Source organism: Anomalospiza imberbis, chromosome 1 (assembly GCF_031753505.1).
Source record: "Anomalospiza imberbis isolate Cuckoo-Finch-1a 21T00152 chromosome 1, ASM3175350v1, whole genome shotgun sequence".
Lineage (NCBI taxonomy): Eukaryota > Metazoa > Chordata > Aves > Passeriformes > Viduidae > Anomalospiza > Anomalospiza imberbis.
Genome location: NC_089681.1, coordinates 102,940,450 through 102,964,072, shown reverse-complemented (window position 1 = coordinate 102,964,072; position 23,623 = coordinate 102,940,450). Strand labels below are relative to the sequence as shown.

The following is a 23,623-nucleotide window of genomic DNA, read 5'->3' as shown; positions in this document are numbered from 1 at the left end:
CAATTGTATAGCAGATCAATTCATTAGCATTCAAAATTACTTCTGATTTTTAGAGAATGTACCTTTGGAAGCTTCAAATACTTACTGTACATGATTGCAAATTCAGGATTACAAGCTCATGACAGTGATTTTGAATGTGTTTCAATGCTTCATCTTCTAACTGTATTTAGTAATTAAATTGGACATAGGAAGAGAAACAAGAAATTAAAAGCACAGCAAAGCAGCCCAAGAAATGTACATTTCTTGCAATATTAAAAAAATACTATAACAAAAATGACATTTTTTAATTCATGGAGATTTCAAAATCCCAAAATAAAGTTTTATTCCTAAAGGATCACCCAAGCAATTATGTACCTGTGTGCAACCTCTAAGAAATAGAGCTTTTAGTCCACTACACCCTTTCACCAGTGCTTCAATACCATCCTTCGTAATCTGATCACACCAGGAAAGATTCAAATGTTCCAGATTTCTGCAACCCTCACTGGGAGAATTAAAAAAATACATAAAGTTAAATCCAGCCTTCAAATAGTCATAACAGTGGGAAACCCAAATTAAACACACTGTTAGAAATTAATGATAGCCAGTGGATTATGCCAGGCCTCCACAGAAAAGTCATGAGAAAGGACCACACACAAGCACCACAGTCTACACCCCGGAAGTCTTAGATATAGAATACAGCCCATGCTGATTCACAGTAGAAAGGTTCAGCACCAATTTTTTAACTTTTAATAAATGCTGAACAGCTCTTTAAACACTTTTCTTTAACACAGAACACTGAATCTTCTTACCTTAAGCCTTTTAAAGAGCTGTTTGTGATGGCTACACAGGATGTCAGATCCAGATGTTTCAGCTTGGAACAGAATCTGCTAAGACTGTAACACGTGCTGCAAAACAGCAGACACACTAAAAATACCTTCAGTTACTTCTTTTTCCAAATTTTCCCATCAATCAAAAAACCTCTTTGACTTACCTGTCAGTGATTTTTGTGCACCCATTCAGATTTAAGTGTTCAATGTTTCTGCAGTTCTGTGCAAAGGTCCTAAAACACAATAAAAAGCTGCATTAAGAAAATGTCCCAAGTGCAAGGCAGTCACTAGAGTGCGCTCTGTCCCGTACCTCCTCCTACCCTGGTCAAAAGCCTGATCTTCAGAGTAATTGCAAAGTATGCTTCAAACACATTTGTCTCAGTGGTTTCTTCTTCCTTTTCCTACTCTAAGTTTCTGGTCTTGGGAATGCGCTGTTTCTCTCTCAAACACCACTTGGGCAAAGTGGTTACTTCTGTCATATATAAGCCTGAATTTGTTTCAAATACTGTAACAAAAAACTCAAAGGGCATAAACAAAAACCTTCAAGTGTTACTGTAACAAAAAACTCAAAGGGCATAAACAGAAACCTTCAAATGTTACATCAGTTAAACATTAGGCTTCTGGGAAGAGTTTTTGCACATCTCACTACTGAAGCCTTAGCAAGTCTTAATAAGGAGCTTGCTCCCACAGCAAACATAAAGGGACACACCTGGTACAATAGCAAAGGGTGACCTAAGTCTACAGAACTACCAGTGAAATGCCCTGTAGGCTGAAAATTGCTTCTTTATTATTTTAAAAATTAAAAAGCATCAGTGTGCACTACTGGCTATGAACTTTAAGGATGATTGGAGCTATTTTACTGTTGAGGGCCTGTATGTATCATTATACTAATTAGCCTGAAGAAATACATACATTTTCTTTTCATCTGTGCAGAGTAATATTTACAGCTACACTGCATTTCAGAACACTGCTTTTATGCCCATGTTTCCTTCAGCTGCATGGATTTTGTTGGCAGGAGGGAAGGAAACATACAAAACCAGTTTTGTCTGGAGGCTTGCCCTGGTTAACAGACCTGACTACATGCTCAGCTGGTAACAACTTCTGGCTCTACACCATGGATTGCAAACAATGGGAAAAAACCCCAGCAAGCAGTTATACTGGTGAGAGTTTCCACTTGAACACTCAAAACAGCTATTCCAAAATTCATGTAGTGGAGGGAGATTTACAATCAAGACACTCTTCAAATCACTTGGAAAGATGCTACACTTTGGAGGAACAGCAAACTACCTCTGAGATTCAAGCATGGGGCATGTCCTGACATACCTGCCACAAGCATTCAGTGCTTACACGGCCAATACCTACATCAGTAATTGGCTATTTTACTCAAAAGTTGACGTAGAAGAAGGATAAATGGAGAAATTAGTATTACCCACAAAACTAATAGATCTGGAAACAATGCAAATAGCTTTACAGGAAAAATAACTTTCAGAACAAGTATCTGAAAATTAATGCTGCATGAATTTACTCTAGAGACAAAAGTTAAAGAATTGACTTATAAATTTTATAAATATCTAAGTCACAGAACACTAGCTTAATGCCCACTGATAACAAAATCTTTGTGCTTATATTTTTCACCTGAGAATGGCCACAGTACTTGAGACTGAACAGCATCCAGCCCAGGGAGAGAGGAGGAAAGCGTAACTGCAAAAAGCCAGACCCCAAGACTTCCTCCAAATGTTCTTTGAGCCCTAAAGCACTTGTGGTGCTCCACCTTCAGCTGGAAATAGGAACTTAGGGTTTAACTATTCACAGAAATATCCAGAGGAACCTGGCTAAACAGTTTGCATTGGAAAAAGCTTATATGGATTCAAACATTCTTCTGGGAAGAAACTGCACAGTTCAGTTCACATCCTGTGTACAAGAAGAGTCACTGTCCCCTCTAGAGTCTCCCAAGATGTTCTTGTCACCTGCCTGTTCTTATTTAGACCAAGAAAAGAATTCCAGATCTTTCCTGATTTTGTAGGCACTCATTGTAGGTACCAGTCTTTATCCTTCCTCCTATTGCTAGGGTCACCTCTTGTCCAGACTAGAAGTTAAACAATAAAATAACCACTAATCCTGATACTCTGACTATTGAAGGAAGCCAGAGTAGAGCCTGAAAACATTTTATACACTTGAAAATGGAGCAATATCAACATAATCCTAATGAAAGAAAAAAACATGTTTCTGAAAAGCACAGTTTTCATTTCTTAGTTCATTTCTAGAACATAACAGAAGCTATATTTTGATCACAAACTGATGTCTCATTTAGTCAATACTAAGGTATTTAGTACTTACCTAAGCATCCCATTTTGGTCATCAGTCAGGATTCAGAAATACAAACAGACATAACAGTAATCTAATTGCATTTGGTGCACACAGTAGGAAACAAGTGATGTCTCCATCAAGGATTTTACTTACTTTAAGGAGGAGTCTCCAACACCAAGACATCCTCTCAGACTAAGCTGTCTCAGGAACCCACCACACCTTTTTGATATATTTTCCACAACACGACCCTTAAACCAAATAAAAGGAAGATTTAGCTGAGTTTTATTCTGGCACAATATTCTAACCATATTAAAAATTCCAAGAGTTAAGACTAGCCCCAGCTACACCCCACTATACCAAGAACTATAAGTCTTTGAATTTCTTGCTCTGCTTTAAGAAAGAACAGTTACCTGTTCAGAATCTCCACTCACACTCAGGCACTATTCAATTCAATCTTCCTTTTTTTCATTCAATTACCCATTAAGACTTCTAAAATGATCTTCAAGTTTTGTCAGATGTGTAGGGAACTACCCCAGAGGTGGAATGGGAGGCTTGGCCACTCCTCAAGGGTCCCTTATGTGCACTGTTACTGTACATAAGTTGAAATTGCCCACAGAGACCTGCTTAGGCAAGACGTCACGACAATCTCCAACCTGTTTTACAGCTCCTGCCATAGAGATGCTTGCAATTGAAAGGTGTCAGACACCTTGGTGGGAGCAGCAACAACAGGACTAATACCTAACAGCACTGTGCATTTTTTCCTCTCCCTTTATTTTTTGAAAGAAGAAATATGTATAGAATTACAGGTCAGTGGATTTTTTGTTGCCATATTGTTTCATTTTATTGTCCTTCTCTAATACTAATGTCCTGGCCATCAACTATGGGAAAATATTTTCTTATCAGAGTTTGTTTCTTGGTCCGTAAGTGACAATGCTTATCTTATCACTGCAAAGAATTTACAGCAAAACAAACAAACTGAAAATCTAATTTAAATTTTTTAAAGCTTTTCAATTAATCAGTATGATTTCTCAGCAAAGGCCAAATACTTTTACTGTAAGGATAAATTCTTCAATTAATAACATATAATGCAAGATCAATTTACATTGCAGAAAAAAGCCAAATCCTAAAGAATTATTCAAAGAAAATACAAACAAATAATGAGATAAGTTTTCCCAAACTCATTTATTTCTTTAATCATGTAAAACCTCCCAAAAACCAGTATACTAAAGAAGACAACTTTTGTGCATTCAAATGCATTTAGCTTTTTTAATAATTTGTCACTCAAAAAACCTAGTTTTTTGACCTTCCTCAGCTTACAATTGGTTCCACATACCAAGAAATTCTAAGGTACATTTAAATTCAAGATCACACATTTTGGATATAAAACAAGCACTTTTTATAGGGTTCCCTTCCAACTTTATTCTCTAACGTGAAGTCTCAAATAAAGAAAATTTCACAAAACCTAATTTTTCATAATTTGATATTCTCAGATCAAGTACTGACTGAAAAATCACCAAATAGCACAATGTCCAACTGAGTACAAAGTTGCCAAATATAGTTGGGAGCTTTTACCTGTCTTAAATTCACAGGCAAAAAAATATGATGCTAAAAGAGCAAAAAAGAGTTCTTACACACCAAATGTGAAACTATTTTGTTGAAGAACTGATTTGTGAAACAATTTCTTGCTGAAAACACTTTTATAAGTAAATTTAAGGGGTATGTATTACAAATGTACTTAAATACAATATACTGAAGTAACTGAATTGCTCCAAACCACAATAGCTTTTTACAGCAAAAGAAGATCATAACTTAGTTTCATTCCTTCTCCTGAATCCCATGCTACAAATATCTTAGCATCTCAGAGGGCAACACAACTAGGTAAAATATATTACAAACATATTGAAAACTTGAAAATATAATTCTGTGTTTCTAAATACCAAAATGATTGCAAACACAGAAAAGGCCTATCAACAGGAAGGATTGCAAATCTATGGGGTTTTACTTTTTTCCTTCGCAAATGAGGAACACAAGATTTTTAAAGGCAGCTGAAAACATGACATTAAAGCTCCAAGTCTTCTTTGACACATTTAGATTGAGGCAGATGCCAAAAATCTTTCTCCTACCTCTGCAAGATCCTCTTGTTTAAGATAGGCAGAGCAGAGGAGTTGGAAATAAAGTTTTAAAAGAGTGGTGAAAAAGATTTACCCTCTATGTTACTGTAAAGCTTTAGGAACAGTTTGTACCATGGTTAGCAAAAAATAGCAAATGAAACACATCTGGATTTTATTCATGTAACTAAGAAGCTAAAACCTAAAATACAGAAGTAAATCTATTAGTGTAGTCTACATTTAGTTTGTATCAAATCAGACTGAATCAAAAAATTGTTGTTCCCCACTAATTTTTTTTCTTCATTTTCAGATGTCATATTTTATTTTGTTATGCACATCTATGATAGCATTAATGCAGACATGTTTTTCTTACAGAAGACAAGTCTGCCCTTAAACCTTTCATTATACACTGGAAAGGACTTTACTTCACATGTGCCTGCATTTCACATAAGGTTCAAACCTTATGAAACAAATAGTCATAAAATGGTAATCAGATACACACCAAATCAAATCCAGGTAAGTCTGCAGTAAGAAAAGTTGTCCAGCATTTTAGTGCTTCAATCTTCAAATGCCAAGTGTGCAGTGAGCTTCCAGCACTAGATGGCCCCCTCATAGAGGGATTTGGGACCAGCAAAACTATCCTATAGATCGTAAAAGTGATTCCAAGAATCTCACTCCATCCAGAGGCACCGTTTACACCTTTCCTTTGTAGAAATGAGCAGACTTGAATTTCTAGAGCCCTATAGGTGTATGATATATGAAAATCATCTGATACACAGCTGGCAACCAAAACTGAAACATTCATCCAGAAAAAAAAAAAAGGCTAATACAGAGTTCTTTTTCATTTGCTTCTTCACAGTACTATTTACGTGAACTTAGACTTTAAAACATGTAAAAACATGCACAGTATGTGGGGCACTCAAAATGAGCTATGCTCTAAAACATCTCCATTGGAATAAAAAATACCCTAAAAATGAAAAAGACACTAACCTCTATATCCGTTTGGAAGTTAAAGAGGTCTATTCTTTGCCAATTGCTTCCATCCAGAGCTAAAACATTCCATGCCTACAGAAAACAAATACAGTTTATTTATTACCTCCACTGCCCACTCCCTTCATTTTCCTCTCAATAATGCAAATACTTCAAACCTGACAATTTCAGGCAGCATTTTAAAAAATTGTAGATATTAGTATTCACTCAGTACGAAGTAGCTAAAAACATAGAATTTGCAGAAATTAATCTCAAATCTCATAAATGGATTACACTTCAAAGGTTAACTTGTTGCTACAAAACATATGGCAAAGCAAGATATTAAATGTGAAGCACATACACAGAAAGATTTAACCCTCCATTCTTAAAAAAGCTTTTGTAAAGTTTTCTAATTAGTTACTTTTGCTACATCTAAATGGGGAAAAAATAGCTGCAGATGAGATTCCTTTCAATAAAACCACAGTTCCTCAACCTCACTAGTTACTATTCTGAGAAAACAGAAACCTTTCAGAAAACTGCTGACTTTCCACTATTAGGACCAGGTCTTTCCTTTCCATGCGCTAAGTTACATGTACATGTTGGAGAGCTTGTCCTTCACTGTCAAAGCAATAGTTGTTCAAAGTAAAGCAAAATTAAGAAGCCAGAGAAACAGAGATATATGCAGAAAATGAGAGAAAAAAGAATACCGCATTCAACTGACAAGTTTTCAGAGAAAGATAAAATGTATTCAATCACTTTGGTTTTCTTATGCAGTTTTGTAGGTTTTAGATGAAACCTGATGTTACCTGACTCACAAGACTTGCTGAAGTTGCAGGACAGGGTGATATGGGTAAAGAATGAAATAATTACACAATTATACATTAAAACAACCAATCAATTAAATCCCAAACCAAACCCAACTGTAAGAGAAGGAAGAAAAATATGAATTTAAGTTCATTTATGTTGTACAATAATATAGTTCATTGTACGCAGCTGATGTAGAAATAGGGTATTATTAATTTTATTTCAAGGAGAAAAAATGAAGACAAGACAAGCTAAACATAAAAACTTACTTAGCATGCCTTCACTAATATCTTGTGTGTGCCTTTTTCCTCCACTAGTAGTCCATCTACTTAACATCCATCTACTTTTGTACTTGGCAAGAAAATGATGGATCTACTTCTTAGACACATGGTGCACATTAACCAAACTACATGGAATTTTAAACAGCAATTATACCTGAAAAATAGTGTTATACAGCCACATGCTTTATAAAAAGCAAATGCCATCATGCCAAACTGGGCTTAATCCCTTCTCCAGATACAGAGCAAACAGGACTGGATATCTTTTCCACAGCCTTCAGACAGAACTCCTGTACACAGCAACTAAGCCCACATCTACATACAAAACTGGGTCCACTGCTCATTTGCTTTAATAAACTAAGAGACTGAAAAATTTTTAGATTTTTTTTAACAGGAAGCAGATTGCAATGAATCCCGTGATTTGGATGTAATTAAGAGAATAGCACAGGGAACAACAAAAAACCCCAAGAGAAATACATACCTTGGAAACTTGTGCACAGCGACACAAAGTAACTATGTCCAAGAAAGAAAATATTCTAGAAAAAAAGGAAAACAACTACAATTAAAATGCTTAATTAAAAATACCAACTACTGTATGTATTCACGTTTCTGTAGCTCTACAGAAAGACAACAGTTACAAAAGAAATAGGTTAAATTCTATATGAGTGTTTTACCAAATTATTTTTGGTTATTGAGACTTACAGAATAATATCATAGCTATCATCTATAGACATTCAACACCAACATATGAGAACCCAGCAGATGCTGCTTCTGAAAATCTATTTTCTGTTCACTCTCCCTACTATAACAGATAATTTTTTCTTCTTAATTCAGAGAAACTAGCTTATATTCCTTTAATTGTGCTACAATTAAGGAAATAACTTACACGAATACTGATGAAGATTTCAGAGGTTGGTGAAGAGTAAGAAATAGATAACACATAGATAAATCCAAGTTCAAGAATCTAAGTATTAATACAAGGGACAACGACACAAATTTCTGAAAGGGTTTCACTGTGACTACCAAGCCTAATACAGTACCTTTTTAAAAAATTTACTCTGCAAGAAACAACTACAGCTGAAAATTCAGATTTACTATTCTGATCATTGAACCAATTTTTCAGGGTTGTCAACTCTTAATAGTTTACACAAAGAAATTTTTCACTGTCAAAATGAATTTGGTAAATACCATTTACAAACACAAACTAAATTGGTTCAGAGAATGTTCTCAGTGAAAAAGAAATCATTAGCTTAAGCATAAAATATAGATCCTATTAAAAATACTTTTCTATTACAGAGAATGAAAGCTATGAAATGTAAGAAGGATGTTCCTGTAATTCATTGATAAACTGCTATCTGATTGCCAAGGAACTTTTTCAGTCATCAAAATCATGAACAGTAATAAGAACAATTTCATATTATAGTTAGATGTTAACATTGAGGAGCAAACAACCAGGAAAAGATGTTGAATTTAATCATGTAACATTCTGGTTACTGTTTTTCAAATGAATATCTGAAGCTAGAGCTCAAAATGGACGCCTACATCTTAAGCTGTTTTAGCTCTAGTAAGAACAAAATTGTAATGAAGGACTTCTTAATCATAACAACCTTCTGAACATTTATTATGATCACTTCAGATAGTAGTCATCCAATATTTCATTTGACACCTGGAAATTTTTTTCTTCTCTTTTTTTTACCGTAGAGTAATATGCTTTCTCAAAAAAACTAATAGCCAAGCAAACAGAAGGAAAGATGTTTTCAGAAGCTATGAAACAGTTTATAAAATCCTGCCAATAACATTTATTTTGATAGCATCTATTTTGACATTTGAACATCCTTTCCTAGGCCTGTCCACTTCAGGAAACTCAGTGGCATTGAATGCACAAAGTACACAATGTGATCAGAAAATCACTGGACTGTGTTCAGATAAACACCGAGAAGTGTTCCCTCTCTTTTAAGAGCATAAATATCAGCAACTCACCAGGAACCCTCTTCTGACATCACCTTTCTCCCCACCATGAGGGAAATGTCAGCAGATGAGGTTGTGGAGATTACAAGAGAGAGAGCTGCAAAAGCTTCCTGGCTTGCAGAAGATTCCTCATAGAACCACTGTGAGAGTGGAACCTGAGGGTTATCTCAGATTTACAGAAACACAAAAGACAGATTTCCACATTATTTGTACAATGAAAGAACTTGTGACACAATACTCTTGCCTAAATAAGAATGTGACATGCTTTAGAAGTGAGGTATCCAGTTCTACCGAAATAAGAAACAACGGAGGATGTTGAGGAAAGGGTATTTTATACACCCCACCACTCTTGAGTTGTCTGGCAGTCTGTCTTCATGTTTCATTGTTTATTGCTGTTAAGAGATTAACGCTGATGCAGGATTTCTGCTAAAAAAAAAAGTTAAACTAAAACCAAATGGAGAACAGATGTATTTATTTTCGCTTCATTCTGTGTGAAGTGACTTCTCAAAAAGTTAAAAACTTAAAGTGGTTATTCTATATTAAGAGAATAAATATTTTAGCAAGTGTAAACATTTGTGATGCTTTTAGGGTTTTTTTTTTTTTTGTTCTAGAGAAGACCCTTTCCTGCAAGGCAGCCCAAGCTGTCCGCATCAAAACAGGTAACAACATTAAGACACATTTTCAGCAATCAAAAGCCCAATTATTACCCTTTGATTAAACAGCACAATAGGCAAGAGATGCCAGTAAATACTTTTATAATTCCAAAGAGGTATCTTGCAGATGTGCTTGAAAACATTTTTTTCCATGCTTTTCCATTTATTTACCCTCTATAATACAGTCTTTCATGTGTACTGCTAACACACACTTTTCTCCTTGTAGTCCCACAGAATTACTCAGAATTACTAGCAAATCCTTACCAGTCAGGAAAACTGGTCAACAAGGCACAAGACTCTGAGGTTTAAAGTAATTTCAAGTCTTTAAAAGACTTCAGAGTTTTTAAGGACTTTAAATGCAACCAAAAAAATGAGATGGGAACAGATAGCGACATTGTCTGGCATTTGGGTGAAGATCATCAGCAGGCACTTGCAACTTTAAAAAGTGGAAAAACTACCAAGCAGCTGCTGGTTGTATAGCACTTCTGTCCTCTATGACCACAGCTACGTAGGTGGAAGCAGCCAGCAGCAGGATTCATTTCCACTTCACTCTTTGGCATGTATTAATACAAGGAAATGGAAATTAAGTTAATAAATTCACAGTAATATTTAGGATCATCTGTTCTGAGTTCTAGCGTCCCAGGCTATTCAATTCTTTCTAGTTAGCCTGTACTGAGCTCAAGAAGGAAAATACACTTAGCAACACTTGGAGCCCTTCAAGCCTTTTCATCCCTAGGCACACACCACTCTGGACATGTGCTTCATGAGTTTGGCCTTGGAGACCTTTCAACGTTAACAGTGCCTGCAGCATACGTGAGCTTCATGCCAAAGGCACAAAGAGTTGTACAAGCTCAGAGTTCCTCAACTCCCTCATGGCAAACTAGCATTTGGCTAAAGTCTAACTTACAGAAAAGGATCTATTCTTTATTTGAAAGCCTTCAAGACATGGAAAATCATCACCTTCTCTGGTAGTTTGTTCCACTGGTTAATCACTCTGTCAAAATGTTTCCTTTATTTCCAAGGTGAATGTCTGACTTCTAGCTCTATGCTGTTTTCTACTTTTCTTCACCAAATTAAAGAGTGCTTTAGCAGTTCATACTTTATCCTCACCAAGTTTAAAATTCACTTATCATGTCATCTTTAATTCCTATTTTAACAGTTGTTTTACTTCAGTTCTTTAAATCTCCTTTTCTCTGCACATTATTTTTTCAGCATGTTTCTTCAAATGTAGACATCAGAAGCATGTGCAGCATTAAAAAATTAATTAGTATCAACAAGGCTGTACACAGACATGAAGTATGATTTCATTACCCCCACTTTCAAAGCCATTTCAGGCCATTATAACTGCCTTTTTGTCACAGCATCAGACAAGAATCTTACAGAATTTCACACATTTCTTGCCTGCTTAAAAGCTCTGAAGTTAGGATTCATATTCTTCTACTCTGGAATTTGCTTGATACCCAAGATTCACCAAACTTCAGCATACGAGGGCTACAGCCCTTCTAGGTCACCTTTTTGAGACACTTTCACTCCAATTTATATGGTTCTGTCGACAAGAAGTGGTTGTCTACAGTCTCCATCATCTTCCCATGTATTTCCACATGTGCTTTGTTATTCTCTTGTGCTATAAATAGACTGCTCAATGTCTTTCCAAACACAGAGACAGCTGACTCCTAACATTGTTTCCTTCCCTAAGGGGCAACAGAAAGAAACAAGCTATTTCTCAAAACTCCAACAGTGTACAGTGTACCTCCTACAGAGGGAGAAATCAATTTGTGCAAGAGGCAAACTGCTTCTCTCTTGCTTTTGTAAGGCCCTTCCACATTTGATCACATGAAGAATATGCTTTTCAAGTAATACCCCAGCAATTACTCATTGTAGGTATTTTGATACAATGCTATAAGGATTGATAAAAAATGGATAATGAGATGCATGCAGTGAGTACCACACACAGACACTTTACTTCCTAGAAATTCTGACCTTATCTCCAGAATTAGGTATGACAGAAACACCTTGTAATTTCTAAAAAGCTTCACCAAAAACCTAAGATATGGGTTTGTTTATAACTGACTTGTTAATGGAATTCCACAACCAGAACTTTTGGTTTTCATGCTGTTTAAATTTATAATGGCTTTGCACACAAGGACAATAAAAAACTTTATCAAAATTAAAACCAAAGTAATATGGATGAGAAATGCCTCACTGAAGACAGCAAATCAACTAGATAACTTGCTTACAAGACCCTTTCAACTTTACCACACTGTCCAGTTGTTACAAAACATGCACACAACAAATCTGTTATGTCTTTCCCATTTTAGACTATGGATTTCTTACTGATTTGTACAATTCCTTGCATAGCAAATCTGTTCACATTCAAGTCCTTCACATGCAGTATGGAAGAGTAAAGCCTACATGCATGGAAAAGTATCAGGGAGACAAAGTACAGCTTTCACAGCTTTGATTTTCTTTTTTTAGTAGCTTTTTCTCAGCATTTTCTCCATGCATGCCCAAGCAACAGTGGAAATGGGCATCAGACACTCAATTCACTATTTGTGAACACTAATTGTGTCTGAACACACACAGTGGCAAAGTCTGATAACCACCATAGAAACTGTCTTGTATTTCTCCTAAAATGTCATACTTCATAGATACAAACTATATTTACAATTCTTTATACATGGAAAGTTTCTCTTCACCTTCTGTCCTCCATTTTACTAAACACCCTACTGAGGTATGAGGCATCTCATGGTTAAGTGTAGTCCAGCAGTAAGTACAAACACTAGAATAAAAATATGCAGGCTAGAAAACATACAGGTAAGATAAATAATTCATAGACATAATTCAGAAAAGCAGAATCTTTAATGAATATTAAATTCAATAAATAAACTTATATCTAAATTATTAAATTAGGAATGTTATTGCTGGTGTACTTCTGAACTTCACAAACTTTGCAGCTAAATCCTGTAATACCTTACTCAATAAAACCACAAAATAACACTTGTCCTGGAAAGATAAACAGTGAAGCATATATAAATTGTAAGGAATTTGACTATTTTCTATAAAAAAACCAAGTATCTTATCTGTCAGGACTATTTCAATAGCAAAAGGCTGAGGAACACCAATTGCTACATAAAGCACACATCCATTGACTCATCTAATGCTTGACCTTCCATGGCAATTATTAAAACAAACCCCTTTTCACTGCAGATGAGCTATTTTGTAAAGCAAAGCACTTAAACTAGGAATTCTGTTACATGATCCAAAACTTTCCAATAATTTAACCCTGCAGATTCTACTTGTAAAAAACTCAGATCTTTTTCGCATGATCTCCATAGAAAGTCTTTCAATAACAAATGCAGCACCAAAAAACACTTCTTTACAAGCCAAACCTCCTTTTCTGTCACCAAGGTACTTATTACTACAGAACATTGACATAAGTATTGGCAATTGCAAAATACTAGGTGAACTACAGAATGTCTGACATCTATTTTCCATTGCAACAGAAATCAGCTTTGCTGAATTCATTTTAGAAAGGATAGCATCTAACCTTTTATGGTCTATATGTTACTTACAAGACAAGTGGATCCTATTATTCAGTCTTTGAAAATGAGCTTTATTTATTTGTAAAGTATGATCATGTATAACAACACAACAGCAACCTTTTCAGATACTCTCAGTATCTGAAAAAAATGCCCAGTGATAAATTCAAAAAGGGCCAGTGTCCCTGTGACAGGCCAGTTCTGTTTAATTTTGCAGCCTCAGCTAGTCTATAATTTTTTAATATAGATTTTATTTTTATGAAGTGATTTTATGAAGTACAAATTTGGCAATGATAACTCATCTTACTAAATAAAAGCAGTTAACCTTAATTATTAATTCACAGTGGTTTAAATTACAGCCCATAATCCTAATCCAACCTGCTGGCCATTCCAACTATTTTACAGTTTCTTTTTTCTCATGAGTGAAGGGATTATAATCTGGGCACCAAACAGCCAAAAATCCACTATACCCACCCTGCACATCAGTGGCTACCAAGAGAAGTGGACAATTATCAAGATGCACTGGTGACATGCAGCCTAGGGACACTCCATAAACCAAGATCATTACTGCCACAGATGGTATGTGCTCTGGTTAGTTGCTGGAGTCAGATTCAGTAGACTTGATCCAACCTGTAGCTCTGCTACTGGACTGGAGGACAATCTTGAACAAAAAACTTCTCTTCCTGATGTCTGTGTATGCATCATGAAAACACAGATAATAATGTTCACCTCTTCTGTAAATACTTCATGAATTACAGACCAAAAAGTCTAAGTATTTTTATGTGTGGTTTTCTATTTAATCTATCTAGCAACAATATTTAAGAAATTTTTTTTAGAAAGTAAGAGTATCTTTTGACTGTCTTTTTATTCTTTGATGGCACTTTTCACATGGAAATGAGGAAGAACATTTCCCCCTCTGCCTCCATATAAAAAGCAGACTTCATTATATCACTAATACATCTGAACATTTAGTTCTGATAATGAACAAATTAAGAGACTGAGTTTAAACAAACTCCAGTTTCAAGGTAAATAAAGCCCTATATCAAATTAAGTCCTCACTAAATATGATATTCCAGAGGTTTTGTAGCAAATAAAAGAAAAACAAAATGAAACAAAACAAATGGTAAAGTACAATTCCAAAGGTTGTGTAAATCATTGCTATATTCCTTTCAGCTGTTACTTCTCCTTCAAATACTTATTTACTTTTGTTTTGTTTGTTCCAGTGTGACTAATACTTTATCACAAGTATGTTCTTACTGAGAGATAATACCTGTAACTTGAACCAAGTAAAGCTAAACCACTCCATTTATAAGGAAGCCCCAAGAAGAAACGTTAAAGAAAATACTTGCTTTTCAAAATTCACAAATTTTACTTAGCACCTTGACACAATAAAACCCCATTTCCACTTTCATATCTCCTCCTTCTCATTAATGCAGTATACAAGAGCACTAGTGTGCAATTTTCTGCATCTTTTCTTCAAGCCTCTCACTCACTTTTTTAAAGGAATTCCATCTGAAATATCGCTGCCCAAAACATTCCATTTTGAGCTTACACTGGCACTTGTTTGTGAACAAAACCAAATCACTTAAAAATACTAAATAGAGGATGGCAGCTACCTATTCCAATTTCAAACTGAATTGTTCATATAATCATTTGCAAATGTTTAGCATCTTATACAAAGAAGGCAGAAAATGCATACAAAGTGCTGACTGGTGAGGCAGAGAACTGAAAAATATAAATTTGCATCTGGAACTGATCTTGGTAAGAATTTCACAAGCACACAAACAATGCATGTAGCAGTGTAAAAAAAAAGGTCAACATGAGACCTTCTTCACATTCTGAAGGGGGTATACTGACCACCAAGCATTGATTCAGCCTTTAGTTTTCTCAGGCAGAGCCCAAGTTCTGCCCTGAATATAAGTCACTGGGAAGTCTTAAAACAACATCCCTCTTCAGAATAAAAGGAATTTTTTCTAAAAAAAGCTGATTAATGAGAAAATTGCAACTTACTGCACTGTGTGTATTTGAAATTAGATGCACTACCTTGAAGTCTGAAGACGCAGAGAAATTAAACAACTATACATTGTAACATTACATAAATCATGTTATAGCAAAAATAGCATTGATAATGTGATATTATTTTAATGGCTGCCAAAGCACATAAGTATTCCAAAAGAACCCTGTTTATCTTATAAAGTCCTAAAATAATTATAATTCTGTTTTTCTAGCTGAAGATCAAAATATTTAACTAATTTCCAAAGGCTTTATCTTGTCCATGGCCTGTACCTGTGGCTTATTCAGCTCACTTACTCAGTTTAATTTCTGATCACTTTTTGGGAGGTAAGGACCACTGGAAATGAGTATATGACTCCACAGAAGTGAGTCAGGATTTGCTATTATGTTGTCATCTGTTGCATTATTTCTGCTTGCTTCTTGTCAGTGTTAGTCTCCACATTTCTAGTTAGCAAATATTTAAAGGATACTCACACCGTATTGAATAGTGTGAATTAGCACTGCTCTGCACTAGTGCTTTGGACAGATGTATTTCAGGCATGTTAAATTAAAAGACTTAACGAAAAGTACTTGTATGAGGCAATATTAGAATTTGCTTTACAAAAACCATAGATCTGTGAAAACATACAGAAAGGAAGTCTTACTTCTTTTACTACTTACTATATTAAGAAATATAATCCCTTCAGTTTATAATTTGTGAATAGTTTATATACTTGTATCAATTTGGCTCTTTCTAATTCTAAATAGTTTAACTGTAATTGTTTGGCAGACTACTATAGAGGACTTTGAAGACTTGCAAAACACTCTAAAATCAAAATGGAAGTTTGCATATGCATTATAAAACTGGAATGTTTCCCTGAGACTGTCAAACACTAAACAGCAATCTCAGCTATTCAGGGTGAAATATTTCCCTATTTAATTATACAGATCCCTGTAGTGGGGAAAATGAATCATGTCTGAGATGACAGATTATTTTTTCCTTTCCCCTTCAAAACACATATATTGTTTTTCTCCTTACAAAATTCTTACCAAACAAGAACTGCTCCAGACAAAAGTTTTATATTTTTCAGTTCTTTGACTCACTAGTCAGTACTCTGTATACTAAGATACAGCAACCAAACTTTACAGCAATTGTGAGCCATCCAAGTACCTCCAGGACCTAGCTAAGAAATTCCCATGGCATTATGACAATGTCTTACTGTAGACTTTGCTGTATTTCTTTTCTATTTCCCCCACAGTTAAGCACACAGATGGTAAAGCATCACTTCAAATATATCAAATACTGTGTTTGACTTCACCAGTTTGAAGCTTATGGTAACGTTTTCTCTACAACAATGAACACACTAAAAACTCAGCAAAAAGCAGTATGCAGTAATAAAAACAAAGAATAGAAAGATGAAAACTTTATTATCATGAAAAGCTTTATTATATGAAAACTTCAACCTTCAAGATGCTTAATACTACCTACAAGAAGAGCTGCTGCTGGAACGCCACTACTGGGTTCCTCTCCTAATTTCAGTCCCAAAACTTTACTTATCCTCTTCTAAATGTGATTGACCACTCAAATTTTGAAACTGATAGCTAAGATTGACTCTTAAGTATATGCACTCAAAAAGTATAGTTTACAACAGAATTTACAATAGTTTCTATATCTGTAGTACAATTTATGAAGTTGGTACTTTGTAGGTGGAAAGGAACTGAAAATGGTTTAAGCATCTGAAAGGGACAAACATCTCGGTTCCTTAAGCTTACTATTTTTGTAAAAAAACTTACAGTTTTCACAGTACAGAGCATTAGCAGGCAAAATACAAATGAACAAATGTTATTTATCTTTCTACATACCAAAAGAACTGCCTGGATCTCCCTTTCCAAAAGTGCATTATTACTTTTTATCAAACCCTCTCCCAAAAAAAAATCAGGAACAGTCTAACATTAATTACATAGACTTCATTTTTTTGTTTCAGTTTATTTTCAAATGCACACTGTAACTGTAATAACCCATTGTTTTAGGGTTTTTTTCTAGCAATTTAAATTAAAAAAAAAAAAAGTTGAGCCACTTTAAGGCAGTGACATCTTACTAGAAAAGTTACCATTAAAATTGTATTAGCCTGACTTGAATTCTCCTTCTTCTGATGACAGATAAGAGTTTATGAATTTCAGACACCAACTCAATTCTACAGTTAATGTCCTGTATATCCAATTGATGTTTTATCATAAACACGTAGGCTAACAAAAGAAAAATAAAGCTACAATCATCCAAAAACTGTTTAAATTACACAATATATAATACCACCACACAATCCTTAAACATCATATAAATGAGCATTCATTCAACCTTTTACTTCTTGCAATAAGTAATAGTAGAGGGGAACGAGCATTCCTTACCAACTGGCAAACTAATAGCACTTCAACAGCTAGCAGGGGTGATAATTTATCCTTTAGCCTGAATGCTACAAAAATTTTTTTTAGAGGCAGACTATTTCTTTCACAGGTAAAAATATACTCCAATATTACAAATAAAAATGAATGTCCATAAACCAGAAAAAGTTACAAATTAAATACCTCCCTTTCTCCACTCCAGCTATACCATCAACCTCAAAGTATAACTGGCCCCTCCAAACAAGGGTCTTTTTCAAAAGCATCACTGTCCATATTAATCAGATATCCTCTTCCTCCTCTGCCCAGTTGGCTGGGTCTGCTTGAGAAAGAACAAATAATCTTTCATTTCTTATCCTTTCAAATGAATATTGTGCCTGAGAAGCTGGGGGTCTCAACCATTTACTTACAAGCATAGTAGACACTCCACAGAAAATGTGGAACAGACATGACACTGCCTTGAAAACCTTCCAATATAATTCTGGTTGTTACATTAGTAATAGTAATAACTGCAATCTTAATATTAAAAGTGATGATAATGATGAACTGCAGTAAAAGATTACTGCAAGGGATTACTTTGTTCAACTTTAGAGTATGCAAGTATAGCAACAATATTTGACAAATAAATTTCAAAGTGGTTTTATTCTGTAAGTCTACCATCAGGAAAAAGTTCTCCAATTTTAAAGGAAAAAATTGGACTGACTACTTGTATAGCCAGATTACATAAATTTAAATACTTCATGCAAATGAGAACAAGACCAATTCTGGAAACTGTGTTTACATCTAATTTCCAGGTATTTGTAACAAGATTTTAATCACTTTTTTTCCACAAGTCCAATAAGGTTTTTTTAAAAGTGGGCTGTAGTGCTAACAGTATTCATACATATCTGATACAAGCTAGAAGCAAAATAAGTACATTTGATGACACTTTCAATGGTATTTACTGTTCAATTCCAGCTCTCTGAGCAAAATGTTTCCACTGCAACTGGTTTACTCTCCTTTTAATTAAAAGGTAGACTGCATAGCTAATAAAGGAAAAATAATTAGAATATTAATTACACCCAGTGCAGCAATATTCAAGCTCTCCTGTCATAACCATAGGGCAAGACAATTTTAAAACATGCTGCAGCATGAACAGATACTGTTTCAGGAGTTGAAATGCATTCAGACTCAGGCTTACAACAGCCTTTCAATGCAGGCTCATAAAACAAATTCCCCACTGATAAACCTTTAGACAGGCAGGTCTGTGCCCTGAAACTTCCTTAGATATCTAAACCCTGCAGGGATGAGCACCCAGATGCATGTCCCTCTTTCTAACATGCTCTGCCATTGGCATTGTGAGTTTGTCCCTGCAGCACTACAATTTCAAAAGGAGATTTACAGAGCACCTCTCTCACATCTCTCCTTCCATTCCATTTCAAAACCCTGGTGATCAGCAGAGTCTTGTGGGTATAGTGAAATAAGCACTTTATTTCCCTCTGGCAGAGCAGACCCAGTCCTAGCATTCAGCATGAGATCATCATGTTCTTTATGGAGAAAGCTGACAGTCCCAGTTCAGTGTCTCAGATCATCAACTCTTCTAGCCACATCTGCAACACTACTTTACTAAATCACCATGCAATTGCAAAAAAGACATAAGTGCACAAAAAATAGATGGTTGGCTGAATCAGTTCCGCATATGCTTGGCCTGGGATATTTTACATTCTTGTTCCAGCCCCATGAAGCCTTTCAGCTGTGCAAAAGGCTTCTTTAGACACTGCTGTAACAGTGTAATGGCAGGGATTAGTTGCACCACTTCCTCAAATCCAAGATAAGCCTCAAGTTGCTTTGTACAAAGCTATCTTGAATATAAGAACAAACAGCTAAGCCACTAGTAGAGTCTAATTACTTGAACTTGTTTGTTTGGATTTTATTGCTGCTGAATTCTTTAAAATCAGAGAATCACAGAATGGGTCAGGTTGAAAGGGAACACAGAGGGTCATGCAGTCCAACCTCCCTGTTCAAGCAGGGTCATCCTGGAGCACATGGTACAGGATTGCATCCAGATGGTTCCTGAATATCTCCAGTGAGGGAGACTTCATCACCTCTCTGGGCAATCTGTTCCAGTGCACGGTCACCCACACAGTAAAGAAGCTCTTTCTCATGTTCAAGTGGAACTTCCTGTGCTCCGGTTTATGCCCGTTGCCTCTTGTCCTATCGCTAGGTGCCGCTGAGAACACCTGGCTCCATCCCCTTGGCATCCTCCTTTCAGTTACAGATAAACATTGATGAGGGCTCCTCTCAGTCATCTTTTCTTGATGCAGAACAGGCCCAACTCCCTCAGCCTCTCTCTTAGGAAAGATGCTCCAAAAGACATCCTTACTATCTCAGTGCATGATACTTTTCACTACCTAAACCATATAAACAAATTATAGTCTGTCACATAAATGAGATACTTAGCATCCATAACATTGAAAAGGACAGTCATTTCCATGAATATTGGGGAGTCTTAATGCTTGAAAAGAAGTGCTTGCAGATCATGATTTTTTGCTAAGGGCATCCTGCACTGACTTTTATCTTGCGGTTCATGTGTGCCATTGAGCTCAACAAAGCAAAAGGTATGAGAATTCCTGTTCAGGGCATCCTTCAGTGACTGTCTCTTTTAATCACATTTTCTAAACAGTTCTAAGAGTCTAATTACAGTCTGCCACCATATGGAATGTACGTCAACAAAAATGAAAAGCCTTTTAGAATTCAATTCCTTTAATACAGTCTGCTTTTTTTAATACCATTGAGAGAACATTGTGATAGTCACAATGATTTTAGGAGCATTTTCTTTCGCACAAGATGCAAAATACCATTGAGACATGCTTCCACTTCAAATCAGATTGAAGCAGAGATATACACACAAGCTGACCCAAACATCTCTTCAGTATATTAAGGAAAAAAAATCATCAGCTCAGTTTTAATAACACCACCACTAAAAACTGTAATTGCACCATCATAACCGAACATTTTTTCTTTTTTCTTTCACCTTAAAGATTAGTCTGAAACAAATCGTCTCTGTAGGTACAGAAGACATTGCTGACCTGGTTCAGTTCCAGCTTTGCAGTGGCCACATCCAACCAAGCAATAGCTCCACATTTGGCAGTTGGTTTATACTTTGCTTGAAATCAACTTTCAAGCATATGAGAGCGTGAAGGCAGCTATGCGTCTTGGCCTGAACTTACTGACCTTGGTATTCTAGGTAACTTTTGCAAAGATGATCTACTCACACACTAGCAAGCTGATAAAATTTATGAGTAACCCAATGACTACAATAAGAAAGACCCCACGCTGCTGGTTCTACCTAATACAACACAGACTGGCAGTAATAGTAATACATAGACCTTTTCACTGCAGTGACTTTTTTGGAAGCTCTGACATTGAATTTGTATTTTATTTTGTTATAATAAAGTTCATGGCACAAAGAGTGTGAACTACATTAGAGAATTAGGCTCTTCAGACACATATAAAACATTGAGAGAGTGGAAGACCTGACTACTTGGTACACCAAATTTTTTTGGACATTTTATTTCACTTCTTTTTCTGACATGCAAGTCAAAAATAACAACTAAATTACATCTTCCATGGTACAGTATAACTTGAACACATTGAAACAAATCAAGACAACAAGCTCAAGAATTCCAAGAACTAAATCAGGTGTGTTATTTATTTCAAGAGGATTTAAGAAAGAATGAATAGCACTTGATAGCCTGTAAGACACATAAGCAACGTACAATCCTCAGGTTTTTATTCCTAAAATGTTATGTAGAATTACCTTAAAAGAAGTTCTTTGGGTAGTTTTTTGTTAATAAGGGCTTCATCATTATTTGAGAAAACCTAGAAACAGAAAGAAAAAACACTAATTTTAAAAACCAACATGAAAAACATCTTTTAAAGAGGCTATTCACCTTCTACTTAGGTGCTTAATTCTCTTCAATTACTGTTACTATCAAGTTTTCAACATGTTAGTTGTCAATACTATAAAATTATTTCAATGTACAAAAACAAAGCCACACCCCCATATACACCTGCTCTTCCCTAGTGCTAATTTAACCACACAGAAATTGTGGAGCAACTTAAATAATTATGAAGCAAGCACACTTACACTGCACAAAGTATTGCAAGCAGTAGGGAAACTTCAAGCAAGACATATACAAACACACACTGGCTGCACAGTCCTAAAACTGTCCCATTACAAAAAAAATCAAAACTGGACACTTCCCAGTTATTCAGGTCCCTCCTTTCATTGTCTACAGTGCAAATACTTTGGCTCAGTGTGTGAATATGGATAAAATATAATTATCTGCATGTTTTAAGAATTTAGTGCCACACATAGGGCAGCAACTGTTATATAAGCAAAGTAAGCAGGTCAAGAAATGCTACATGAAAAACTGAAAATACCTCTCACCCAAACTTCATATTATTAATATCTATGCTAAGAGGGGAAAAAAAAGAGAGATAAAAGAAAACACCCAAGGAAAAAAGCAGACAATACTAAGGTTCCATAGTCAACAGCTAAATAAAAAGACTAAAACAAAGATGTTGACCAGATTTACAACTTAGTCTAAATATTTAGGTTTGAGAAATTTTACCACAGGAACACAGCACTAAACAAAACAGAAGGTGAAATGGAATTTAAGGAACCATGGCAAAGACTGGAAGATGTCAAAGTCCCAAGCTATCATTTCCTGTGTGAAGAGCTTTAGGGAGTTCATTTGCTGTCCATAATGCCAGAAACAAAAACTAGGAAGAAAGATCCAAAACAGATGAGTTTTCTGAACACTAAAAGGTAAACATGAAAAATCACACAAAACATTAAAACAACTGGAAGAAATTTTCTCCCTTTATTAAGCATATGCTGTTCTTGACATCAGGGTATTGTTGCTCATCCTACTATCCACACACATTGAATACTTGGAAACGATTTGCTTTGCTTCTTGTTTAAAAAAAAAAAGAAAAAAAGGTCCATAAAAGCAAAGAAAGAAAAGAAAAGCCGAATATAAGCTTGGCTCTGTCTTCATAAAGGAAGTGAGACTGCAAAAATTACATACCTGGGAATTTTGAAAATATCTCCCCAAAAAATATTGTAAAATTTGAAAATTTGAACCTCCTTCTGGCTGCTGCCAAGAACTTTTTTTCTCTTCCAGTACATCCTAGACTGATTTCAAGTTTAACTGCTGCTACTACTGTTTCAATTTTGACACAGATTTCTTCATCCGCTACCTCTGTGCACGACTATCCACACATCTAAAGACAATAAAGCTGTCAACTTTCAACAGGACTGACACGTTTAATCAAGCTTCCTTTTTCAGCAACTGGAGCAGCATATTTATTCACAGACTGGGGACTACAGGTATTCGAAGCATAAAACAACCATGAACATATATTTCAATAGGACAATTCTAGCTCCTTCAGAGGAGAGGCATTGGCTTTAAGCAGCTCCACATGGCTGACCAAAGGCTCAGCTTTGCTCTAGTTGTTTTATACCCAATATCCATTGCTGCTGGTATTTTCAGCCTTTAGGCTGAAACATACCATGTACATCGATGACATTTTTAGAACTGGTTGACTGATTCTGACTTTGACAACTCATAGGTTTATGAATTATCCACATGTGTGCCACTTTTATATTATATGCTACTCAAAATTTGCAGCTTGGGGCCTGAAAACAATAGCATATATTGGGATTTTGTTTTTTAAAGAACAGACTGTATGCCTAATTGCGTTTACAGTAGAACTCACTCAGGAAAAAGGGACATATATGCCATCATCATAGAA

General features: G+C 35.5%; 1 protein-coding gene across 3 annotated transcripts in view; it reads right to left on the bottom strand.

Moving 5' to 3' along the window:
- FBXL2 (F-box and leucine rich repeat protein 2) overlaps positions 1 to 23,623 on the bottom strand; it is a 52,184-nt gene that overhangs the window by 16,460 nt on the left and 12,101 nt on the right. For 2 of the 3 annotated variants that reach the window (XM_068203173.1, XM_068203183.1), the window contains exons 2-9: positions 21,621 to 21,682; positions 7,754 to 7,808; positions 6,212 to 6,286; positions 3,267 to 3,361; positions 971 to 1,039; positions 789 to 884; positions 355 to 481; positions 86 to 160 (exon numbers count right to left, since the gene is read on the bottom strand). In XM_068203173.1, the coding sequence (XP_068059274.1) occupies positions 86 to 160; positions 355 to 481; positions 789 to 884; positions 971 to 1,039; positions 3,267 to 3,361; positions 6,212 to 6,286; positions 7,754 to 7,808; positions 21,621 to 21,682 (654 nt within the window). Of the gene's footprint in view, positions 1 to 85; positions 161 to 354; positions 482 to 788; positions 904 to 970; positions 1,040 to 3,266; positions 3,362 to 6,211; positions 6,287 to 7,753; positions 7,809 to 21,620; positions 21,683 to 23,623 lie in introns of those variants that run through there. The other variant, XM_068203192.1, reaches the window with a different exon arrangement.